This window comes from Nicotiana tabacum, chromosome 23 (assembly GCF_000715075.1).
Source record: "Nicotiana tabacum cultivar K326 chromosome 23, ASM71507v2, whole genome shotgun sequence".
In the NCBI taxonomy this organism is placed as follows: Eukaryota; Viridiplantae; Streptophyta; class Magnoliopsida; order Solanales; family Solanaceae; genus Nicotiana; species Nicotiana tabacum.
The window spans coordinates 5419251-5431087 of record NC_134102.1 but is presented as its reverse complement, the minus strand read 5'-3'; the positions used below and the strand labels follow the sequence as shown (position 1 = coordinate 5431087).

At 33.2% G+C, this 11837-nt stretch overlaps 1 protein-coding gene across 1 annotated transcript; it reads right to left on the bottom strand.

Annotated features, from left to right (window-relative positions):
• Positions 1–3808: 3808 nt before the first annotated feature.
• On the bottom strand, positions 3809–8996 carry LOC107822134 (phosphoglycolate phosphatase 2). Its single transcript, XM_016648636.2, has 11 exons — positions 8827–8996; positions 8666–8733; positions 7673–7765; positions 7512–7583; positions 6012–6083; positions 5559–5618; positions 5420–5472; positions 5068–5165; positions 4865–4964; positions 4568–4671; positions 3809–4092 (listed from the first exon to the last, which is right to left on the bottom strand). Exons 1-11 carry the CDS (start codon positions 8927–8929, stop codon positions 3992–3994), a joined length of 924 nt encoding a protein of 307 aa, XP_016504122.1. The 5' UTR covers positions 8930–8996; the 3' UTR covers positions 3809–3991.
• Positions 8997–11837: the final 2841 nt, after the last annotated feature.

The window sequence follows — 11837 nt, the reverse complement described above, 5'->3', positions numbered from 1 at the left end:
GGAAGTTTGAAGATAGAAGACAGAGTAAAAAACTTTAGATTTTGTAAAAAAAAAAAAATTAGGGTTGAAAAATTAGGTTCTTCCAAGTTGTTGAATTGATTTCTGGTCATGTTGTCAATCAATCATCCAAAACTGTGAGCATACCAAAAGATGTAGGCGATTGAGAAGTGGAATTGACCTGGGCAATTGTTACTGCAGTTGGGTTTTGTCACTAACTATATCGTGAAAGTGGAACTGAAGTTTTGTCATTTTTGGTTTTGCGTGGGAAGCTTTTACAACCATTGTTCTACTTCTTTGGATCCATGTTGTTTAGTAGGAGTAGTTGAACGCCAATTATAATTATTCTCTTCTTCTTTCTATTTTGGTGTAATTGCAATGCGAAAGGAGATGTTCAGATGGGCCGGGGCGGTTTAGAGGGGATTCGGGTTTTTAAAGTGAAAATAGCGAGCATTTGCAAAGTCATTGAAAAGTAGTCTCTATTTTGGTGCAATACAGAAAGTTCCAACATAATATACTGGAGATTGGTGCACATGTGTATGAACTTCCAGCATATTACGCTGGAACTCCAGCACACGGAAAGTTCCAGCATAATATATTAGAGACTGGAGCACCTATGTATGAACTTTCAGCATATTATGCTGGAACTCCAGTATATTATGTTGGAAGTTCACATGTAAAAAATTCGAACTGGAATATTTTTCGGATTTTGAACAGTATTTTCGTTCAGATTTATCTTTACATAAAAAGTGATTAAATTTTGATTACTTTTTAAAATATGACTATTTTTCAATTACTACTTGTAAATTTAACTATTTTTTAATTTTACCCGTTTTTTAAATTAGGGATGGGTCAATTAAGTTCTGGAGTGACATGTGGCCGGCCGTCTAAATTAGGGGTAAATTTGGGCGAAAGTATAACGGTAAGGGTTCAATTGACCAAATAGTATAATGGAGGTTAATTTTAAATAATATTCGAATTTTGACCATTTTCCGTAAACTAAAAAAAAGCACGAACATATGTGAATTTGATAAAGCAATTTAAAGTTTCATTTAATGTTCACTTTCTTTAAAAGGAAAAATATGTCAGTTTATATAATTATATTCTTGAAAAATATACTTATGTTATTAAAAACCAGTCCATCTTTTGATTACCTATAATTTTTAACCCTTTTCTTTGGTTATTTTTATTTTATTTTTTACCATCTAAAAATTATGCATACTATGAAAATTTTAAACACCAACTCTTGTAAAATATTAGCTCAACATTAGTCATTTTTAGAGTTTATATTGTTACTTATTATTTTATTTTTTTTGTAAGAGTTATAGGCGAAAAGGTACCGTGGCAAAAGTTTTCTAATTTATTAATTTGTTTTCGGTATTGGAGCACAAAAATAACAATAATTATAACAAGATATATATTCCTATAAAACGTTGGGAACTTCCATGTGGTAGAAATTTATCCTTCATATCTACAAACATATTTTTATAAAGTTACACTTTTTTTTATAGTTCAAACACAACTTTTAATATTATTTATGTTATTTTAAAATAATTATTTTACTCATTGGCATGAGAAACACTCGTAAAGCGTTTACCCTGAGACTAGTACTGATAAATTAAGGAGCATCACTTATTTCTTGTTACTAAGTATCAAGAGATTCTTTTGGTTTGAAGACATGTTATGGTAGGATTAATTATGGTGGGATTAGTTATACTGTATTAGTTATCCTGATATTATTTTCTTATTGACAGTTTGATATGTTATATTAATCATGGGATTGTTAACTTATCCTAAGATTACTATTTCATCCTCTGAAGGCCATAAGTTATCCTAGTACTATTTTTAATTCTGGGATAACTTATCCCGAAATTAGTACCCAAACACAGGATAAGACAATATTAAATTTTTATTCCAAAAATATTTTTGCTTATCCATCTTACCAAACAACTCTTGCACATCTCAAAATTAATCTTGCGTACATGCATTGCCTTTGTTGGCCTCTTGAAAAAAGACAAATGAATTCATCTCTAAATTAATGAGCCGATGATTGTTAGAACAAAAGAGAGGTTTTTTCCCTTAGGTAATTATCTTTCATTTTTATCGCAGTATAATATTTTATTTGTCAAAATTAGAATATCTTTTAAATATTCCATTTGAAGTTGAAGATAATTTACGACTAGTCAACTACTCCATTAGACGTCCCACAGGTGTCTTGAAAAAGCAAATTTTTGCCCTAACGTGCAGCCTTGTAATCTAATAGTATATTAATATATGTGTCCTAAAATACTCCGAATATTAATTGACATGAAAACCTGAAAGATATAGCAATAACCTTTTTTATAATAGGTGTAAAAGAATTATATTATCGATCAATATTTATAAATTATACAATCAAATTACTTGAAAGATAAACGAAATTAATTGTCTGCATAACTTTTTACGACAGTATATTGACAGTGTAAAATGAATAATCACGGATACAATGTTTATTGTCCATTTACTTTACGAAAGAATAACTCTATTTTACACGCAATTTTTTTTAATTCAATTTCTTAAAAATTAAGAAATGAAAGGTAAGCAAATAAAGACATGGCGATACAAGACCAACCTAAAGAAGTAGATGAACTACTGCTTGCCGGATAACCGCGAGGTAACGGCCGAACCCCACTGTTTCCTCCAATATTTCTTCCACCGCCGCCGCTGCCACCACCGCCGCCTCCAGGACTTGTTCCTCTATTGTTTGAGCCACCACCTCCCTTTACTCCGCCACCACTACCTTTGGAACCGCCACCAGATTTTCCACTGCCACCACCGCCGCCACCTTTACCTCCACCGCCACTGCCACTGCCACCGCCACCTTTACCTCCACCGCCACTTCCACCGCCACCTCTTCCTCCTCCTCCTCCGCCGCCGCCGCCGCTTGGAGGAGCAACTGCTGATGTTAGGAGGAGAGAAATGATAGAAAGCACAAGGACAATCTTTACGAGGTTCCTCATTCTATTTCACGCAGATTTCTAGTAGTGTAATAATCACGTATTTTACTTAGGAGGAGGCTATTTGTGAGAGAAAGTTTGGACAAGTTTTGGCTTTCGTTCTTTGTTTTATAGTGTAAAAATGAAAAAAAAAAAAAATGGAATTTGACAAGTCTTGATCCTAATGCGATTGTAGTTATGTTCGACAAGTGCGTGGTTAGAAGAAAAAAATACTCCAAAAGATAGAATAAGGGTCTGGTCTTTTTACATATAGGATGATACAAGTAACTATAATATAAAATCGACATTTCTATTGCACGTTATAGTTTTGAAAATTCAAAACTGGCTAATCAATCATTCGAAAAGATTAAAAGAATAAAAATTTGTAAGTGGTCTTGAACAGGCTGGATTCACTGTTTTTTTGTATAGCCGATATACACAAGTATACACGCATTATACAAGGTTATAACTATATCAAATATTGATTATACATATGTGATATATTCGCCAACTAATTTTAGTTTCGCCAACTAATTGTAGTTTAAGAGGTTGGGAAGATCAAATCCCTCTAGGATAACCAAATTAGTCCAATTAATGATTTTTGACCATTTCTACATCGGGACTAATTCTAAATACAACAACAACAACAAACTCAGTAAATTCCCATAAGTGAGGTCTGGGGAGTATATTGTGTACGCATACCTTACTCCTACTCAAGGAGGACAGGTTATTTCCGATAGACCGTCGGCTAGAATAAAAAAATAAACTCTTTATTGCCTCACAGTAGACTTCTTCTAAACTTGACTCACATTTCCCTTATTAGGAGGAGTTCCCAATTCCCTTGAACACTCCTATTTTTCTTCAATCAGATTAAACAAAGTGCAAGAAAAATCAGACTTCAGTAGTCAACTTATACATAATTTGTTACCCTTTAATTTGCTGGTTTCCTCTGTTTCAACAATGGGCAGGCAGCTTTTGCTGTTTGCAAAGAATGCTACACACCACTTTAGAATATCAGTCTACACATACTTGAGAATGTCAGATACAGAATTGGTATAGTATTCTGGTTGGACTTGGAGTTCCTTGGATAAATCTTGAAAAGCTGATTCATTAACTACACCTGCAAATCATAGCAGCAAAGACAATATTTTTTTTACAAAGCTATTATTGAAAGTTACAAATTGGTAAAAAGGTCAAAATTGCCCCGTCCTATCCGAAATTGATCAACTTTGCCGGTTCCCCTCGGTTAGACTTCTGGTCTAGTATTACCCCTGCCGTAAGGAAAAAGTCTCGTTTTTGCCCCTAACCCCTACGGGAGCTCAAAGCTAAGAGTAATTTTAAACCATAGTAAAAAATTGACAGGTAAATTTGGACTTTTTTCTCGAAGAATTTGGACACGTGGAGTCTACTCATTTCATGTTGGAGCTACGTTAGCGACAAGAGATAATAAGAGATGATTTGGTAACGGTAAGGGTATGAACTATGAATTGACCAAAAGTGTATGAAGAGCAAAATTAAACAATATCATATAGTAAAGGGGTAAATTTTGGGCCTTTTCCTGAACAAATTTGAGGAAATTGAAAGCATTCATAGACCTGAAAAAACAAGGAGAGTTCTACACCCGGCGTTCTGTCCAAATAGAATATCAGTGTCCAATCTGTCGCCCACCATACACATCCTGGATGTAGTGATGTTATATCTGTTGAATGATAAATGGAACCAATTTAGAATGCAAATAATTTTGCAACTCTCAAACTCCCATGACATCTACTCAATGCTAGAGCTCTTCCAAACTCATCGTTCAACTACAATCTGTGTCACCAACCCAGAGGCCATCTATTCATAACTAGCTTTCTCAAATAGGTTAATTTACTAGGCTGCATAAAACTTACTTCTGCAATAGAAAGTCCATTAGAAAGGTCGACGGCTTCCCAACTACAATAGGCTCTTTTTGGGTTGCTCCGCATACTGCAGCAACCATACATCCCGCACCTACAGTCACAACCAAAAAGGATCTTTACAAAAGTAGCAAGCATTTGCAAGAACACTGAAATTGAAATCAATCTTTATTGATGGACACTAAAATGAAATTCACCAGGCCACTCTTGAAGATCAGTTAAATGTCCCGATGCATCACGGTTAGTCGCAATAAAGAGGCAACCAGGATTCTCACGGATGCAAAGAGCTCCATACCTACATGCAGCCACAACAATGCCATTTCAAGGATCACTTTAGCAAATGGCAAAGATGCCAGAGATGAATTTGTCTTTCAGCTTTGCTTGAAGTACCTCATTTGAAAACATATTTTCCAATTTTCAAAATTATTAGGAAACAGCATTCTTTCATACATTTACTTTACCAAACCCCTTCAATAACACAGACATCATATAAGAATCAGAAGCTACAATTCAAGTATATCAAAAAGGGAGGCCTAGAAAGAGACATACTGTAGCTTATAAAAGTTGATATATTGGTCAAGTCCAACAACAACAGCTCCAACCTGAAGATAGAAATAGCATTGTCTGTGCTCAGTAGACAATAATGGAAAAAGAAACCTGTATTAGTTATTGGAAAGGTGTACTTTACGCTCTTATCATGCTCAAAGAGGCAATTTGATTTCAGTTCAGGGTTCTTCTTTCCATCTGCCTGCAAGAATGTTCGAATTCAGCTGCAATGCCTAAAAATTATACTTCCTATCTAAAGGGTGTCTATACATATAACAGCACTTTAAAACTCCCAAAATATGTGATGTTCAATTATACTAAATTAAAGAAAGGGGAGAGAGGCTATTGCTGCACAAGTGCTCAGATGAAAAAAAGGATGAAGGGGAGAGAGATACAGAGAGTTAGAGTGACTACCAGATGTTTCAGACTTCCGATATGTTATTAGGCTAAATTATTATTGAAAATTTGATATCAATAAAACGTAATGGGAGGACGACAGCACCTAAATACCCCACAAGATGCTCTTCTAATCCCAACATTATCCAATTCCGTCACACTACTTACTAAGAATATGAGAGCACAGAGGATCACATACCGGGCCACCTAGTGCTGTAAAACCAGCTAGCTTCAGTTCTTCCAGTATGCCTTCCTCGCCTATTACATAAACCTGCCAAATCAAGTTCAGGTCTAACTTAGATGAGCCGGGACAATTAGTGAGGAGTTAGGCGATAATGAAGTCACAGTAGACTATGCTTCTGACAAGATGCTTTGGTATGACCTCAATGCGGAATGCTTTTCGGGAAATAAATGAAGATGTAAATAAGCTGCATAATCAAATTTTGGGCAATGACAAAACTTGTGAAATTTTTTTAACTCTGCCGCAACAACCCAGCATCTCCAATTACAAGAAAGAAGTTAATGCGAAAATTGGGAAATCTATTGAAATTTGAAAAGAAACAAGCAGACAAATTAATATTTTGGATTTTGAGATAGAAATGACAAGACCACAATCACGCACTATACAAGATACAACAAGAATTCCTATGCAACAATGAACTACAAAACTTAGAAACTCTCATTGTCTGACATATGTAGAAAGTGATCAAGTACAAAGGAAAAACTCTAGCACGTTGGCAACAAAATAGTGCATAACCCTTGGGATCTCAACTTCGCCACTTACTGGTGATGTTACAAGCAGGTTAATGGTGTTAGCTAACCCCATTGGACTCTTCCAGTGTAGTTTAGGAGATTTGGCTTAAAAGGTCTAGCTCATCAAAAAGTTTCAGATCATAAATCACAATGTCTTTTGCGGGTTCATTTCCCAAACATTTTGGTGTAAATAAAGAAATTATCATTATGAAGACGTAAGATCACTTCAAACATAAAATTATAAAGATGGTGGCACAAGTAAATGAATCCTTTAAAAAAATTTATCAGTGCATTCAAACTTTTTGTCCTTTTTTAAATATTTCGTCAAATTCAATAGGGGTAAAGATTCTTTTTAACAAGGTGAAATATTGGAAATTTGTATCCAGATTTGTTAATATCTATAATAAATCTATCCACTTATCTAGCTCTACTAGATTTCTAACTTTATTACCTTACATATTTCTTTCTCTTTTGGTTTAATTGCACTTTGTTTAGATGAACGAAATTACCTTTATTAAAAATTGAAGGAAATTACAAAGGTTTTCCATCCGATGGAACAAAGGTTATTGAGACTTCAACAGTAACATTAGGAATAACACTAATGCTTAGTTTGGAATCTGGTCTCTAAATTGTGGGAGGCAACAATATAGTTGTGTGCCACTTGGAGCCTCGTTAATGTTTTGCAACATATTTCAAACCATAAATACAAACCTTCAGTTAATCAGCAGAACAAATCTTTGATTTAAACAGTACCGCATGTAATTTGTATAGCAAGTGAAAGTGGATTTCAGAAAACTTTTATCCAGATCATCAACGTTTAACATTGCACAACTAGAATACTACTTACCATACATCAGATCAGCAAATTTCAAAGTGTCCCCTTCTGATCAGATATTTATTAGATATCTACCCATATACACTCAGGTGAATACTCATGATAACTAACCTTCTTTTCTCTTGGAAAATCATTGACTTTCAGATACATTGCTGCAGCAAATGAGGACGAGAATATCTCATCCTGCAGAAACAACGAAAATTTACTTCTACAAATTGACAGAAATGTAGTTTTGGTATTTGTAATACTAATAAAAACTAGAATTGTAAAACCTCATTAACAGGAATTCCAAGGGAATGGAACTTCTCAGCATATTTCTTTCTTGATTTTGTTGAGTTATTTGTTACAAATACCAGCTTCTTACCCTGCATATCAACAGCATCTCAATCTCAGTATACATCATACACAGTCAGTTATACAAGCATAAAAAATCCACATGAAAGTGCCAACTTTGCTGAGGGCATATGCATCTCAAGATAGACACATAGCTATTACATGAATACACATCCACACAAAAGCATATAACTTTTGGCTGTTGTGAATTTGCGTCTCAATTCATGCATATGCACACCCAGAGATGTGGATGGCCATGTCCACAAGAAAGCAGATAACTAGGCATTTTCCCTAATTATAGCACAACAATGTTTGCCTTAAAAGATAAACTATAGGAATGAAACCAGCATCGGATACAAGATTTTAACTTAATGAGTTCAACCATTAAAATTCCCGGCACTGAACTCACTATGCTTTTAAAATTATGGGTTCAGAATATTTACATTTTTGAAAATTGGCTGTTTTTCACATATAAATCTATGTTCTGTATCAAAAATACTAGTTTGATTGAACCCGTAGAACTAAGGTTCTTCCCCTACAGAATTAAATGGGTCCAAATAGATAGAGGATTCGTATATAGCAGATTTAAACATTGTTGTTTCATTATGGTGTTTCCAATCAGAGACGCATCCAAGATTTGAACTTTATGAGTTCGAGTTCAAAATTCTACCATAGTCCATTTGATTTTCTAGATTTGAAAATCTATAATTTCTACTTATTTAGTGGAAATCTATTATTTCTACTTATTTAATTTGAGCTAAAGTTACTTGTTCAAGTGGACCCATAACTTGTACCCTAAATCTGCCCTATTTCCAATAAACCCCGGGTCCCCATTAATCTTCCTCTTGTATCCTTTTATACAAAATTTCACAAAAAAAAAAAAAAAAAAAAAAAGGAAAATGAAGAGAATAATAATAAGGAATTGGAAATACAAGGGAGCGAAGCATGTCAAGTGTTTGGGGAACGCCATCAATCAATTTATCGCCTTTCCAAATTACACCTACAAAAGGGTGAGAAACAGAAATTTGTAAAAACAAGAATCTCTTTTAATACAAAATGACATAGTAATAGAATATATAAGGTGAGTGATTACCATCGCAGTCGAAGAGAAAGGCATCGACAGAATTGAGGAGCTGTTTAGCATTCTCAATAGACAGCTGCTGAGAACTTGATTTTGAAATTTCCCCGTTCATCATTCTTGTCTTTGATCAGAAAACCAGAACTCAGCTAATTAAATCCACTGCCACAAACTAATTAGAGGGGTTTGGCTAACGTTATAATTAGAAATTTTTAATTTATAATCTTTTGTATTTTAGTCATTTTAATAAAAGAATAACTTATTAGCACTTTTTAATCAAACAATCAACTGTTTATTATCAATTTCATCACTTTTATCCAAACGCGTAAATAATTATTTTAAAAATAAGTTTCAGAACTTAAAAAAAAAATTAGCACTACAAGCTTATTAGCTATTTAAAATCAGTTAATCCAAATACTATAGGTAGATTCACGTTCACTATCTCCCTCGTTTCCCTTTACCTTATCTTCCAATATATATTCTTTCGTCTCAATCTATGTGATGATATCTGATAAAAAAAAAATATGCTATTAAGTGATTATAAAAGCATATTATTAATGATTTATTTTCAAATATATAACAATAACAATCCAGTAAAATATAAAAAATTATTTGATTTAAGAATAGAAAATTAACTTAAATAGTTGTCTATTCTAATGCTTAAACTTGAAATAGTCGACGAATATATAATATATTATAATCCATGGACAATATATGTATAATTATATATAATCATTATAAAATCTACGGCAAAGGGTCAAATATACCTCTGTACTTTCGAAAATGGTTTAAGAATACTCCTCGTTATACTATTGGGTTATATATACACATGCAATCATACTTTGGTTCAAATATACCCCTCATTTAAACGGAGGGACACGTGTCATCGTCCTATTGTTCAATTCTAAATATCTCCTAATTAATTAAAAAGACTCATTACCCCTACCCGAAATTTTTTTATAAAAAAAAACTGCTTTCAAAAAACTGAAAAATATTTTCAAAAACAATATTTTTGTAAAAACACGAAGAAGAAAAAAACCTAAAAATCAATTTTCTAAAGCAACTAAAAACTGGAAAAAACTGAAATATTTTTAACTAAATATTGAAAAAAAAGAAAATATTTATTTATTCAGTTTTTACAAAAATATTGCTTTAGAAAATTTCTTTTTAGTTTTTTTCAGTTTTTACAAAAATATTGTTTTAGAAAATATTTTTCAGTTTTTTTAAAAGCAGTTTTTTTGTAAAAACTGGAAAAAAATATATTTTTATTTTTTTCAGTTTTTAGTAAAAACAAATTCAATTTTTTCAGTTTTTACAAAACAAAATTGCTTTAAAAAATTGATTTTCAGCTTTTTCAGTTTTGACAAAAATATTGTTTTAGAAAATATTTTCAGTTTTTTTAAAGTAGTTTTTTTTTTGTAAAAACTGGAAAAAAAAAATATGTATTTTTTTTTTAGTTTTTAGTAAAAAAAAAAATAGTTTTTCCAGTTTTTACAAATAAAAAAAAATTCGGGTATAGGTAATGGATCTTTTTAATTAATTAAGGGATATTTAGAATTGACCAACAGGACGATGACACGTGTCCCTCCGTTTAAATGAGGAGTATATTTGAACCCAAAGTATGACTGCAGGGGTATAGATAACCCAATAGTATGACAAGGGGTATTCTTAGACCATTTTTGAAAGTAGAAGAGTATATTTGGCCATTTACCGTATAATCTATGTATTCTGGCTAGAAAAAGTAAATAGTGAATTCTACCGGCTATTTGTGTAAACTAATAAAAGAGCATAATGTCAAGAGCCTCTGCCCTTTCTACCCTAAGCTTTCGCGAACAACTAGCCCCAGACTTTGGGTAAAAATTCAAAAATAGCCAGATTTACAAATGGTCATTCAAAAATAGTCACAGTTTCAAAAGTCATCAAAATTTAGCCACTTTTCATGTAAAGATAAATATGAACGAAAATACTATTCAAAATCCGGAAAATACTCCAGTATACTTTGCTAGAACTCTAGTATAATATATTGGAGTTCATACACAGGTGCACCGAACTCTAGTATATTATGCTGGACCGGTCTTTGTTGCAGCAAAATAGTAGTTATTTTTTAATGATTTGGCAAACGCCGGCTATTTTTGAATGACCGGTCCGAAAACTGGCTAACCCGTGCTATTTTAACTAGACTTTGACAGTCTTCTCTTTATAAATTTGGCCCATTTGACAAGTGGAAATGACCTTTTTTTCTTATAAATTTTACATGCTATAGCTAAATAATGCACCTTATTTATTATAAAGGCAAAATGACCTCCGGGCCACTTAAACTTGTACCCATTTGTCATCCCGATAAATTATAACGACCCGACTAGTCGTTCCGAGAGTTATAGCCTTATTTCCCCATTCCTGCATCTTTATGTGTTGTTCAGTGGTGTTGAGTTGTATCGAGTTGGTAGGTTTGGGTTCGGAGTAGTTTTGGAGTGAAATGAACACTCAGTCTCTTAGTTAGAAAGTTAATTAGAAAAATTAACTGGAAGTTGACTTATGAGTAAACGAATTCGGATGTGGATTTTTATGATTCGATTAGTTTCGTTTGGTGATTTTAGACTTAGGAGTGTATCCGGAATGTAATTTGAGGTCATTTGGACGTGGTTTGATAGGTTTCGGCGTCGTTGGCGAATTTTAGAAGTTTAGAAGTTCTTAGACTTGAATTCGATGTTGATTTGGTGTTTTGGTGTTGTTTAGGGTGTTCCGAAGGTCCGACTAAGTTCAGGTAGTGATATGTGACTTGTTGGAATTATTGGTTGAGGTCCCGAGGGCCTCGGGTGAGTTTTGGATAGGTTTGGGTTGTGTTGCACTCGTTTTTCTTATGTTTCGACGTCGTTTCTTCATGTATAAATGATATCATATTGAACAATTGAGCTCTGATTATGGTTAGATTTGGCATATTTTATAATTTTTATTGTGGAATTCGATTCGTTAGCCTATGTTGATGGTATTAATCTGATTATGGTTAGATTTGGAGCTTTTGGAGA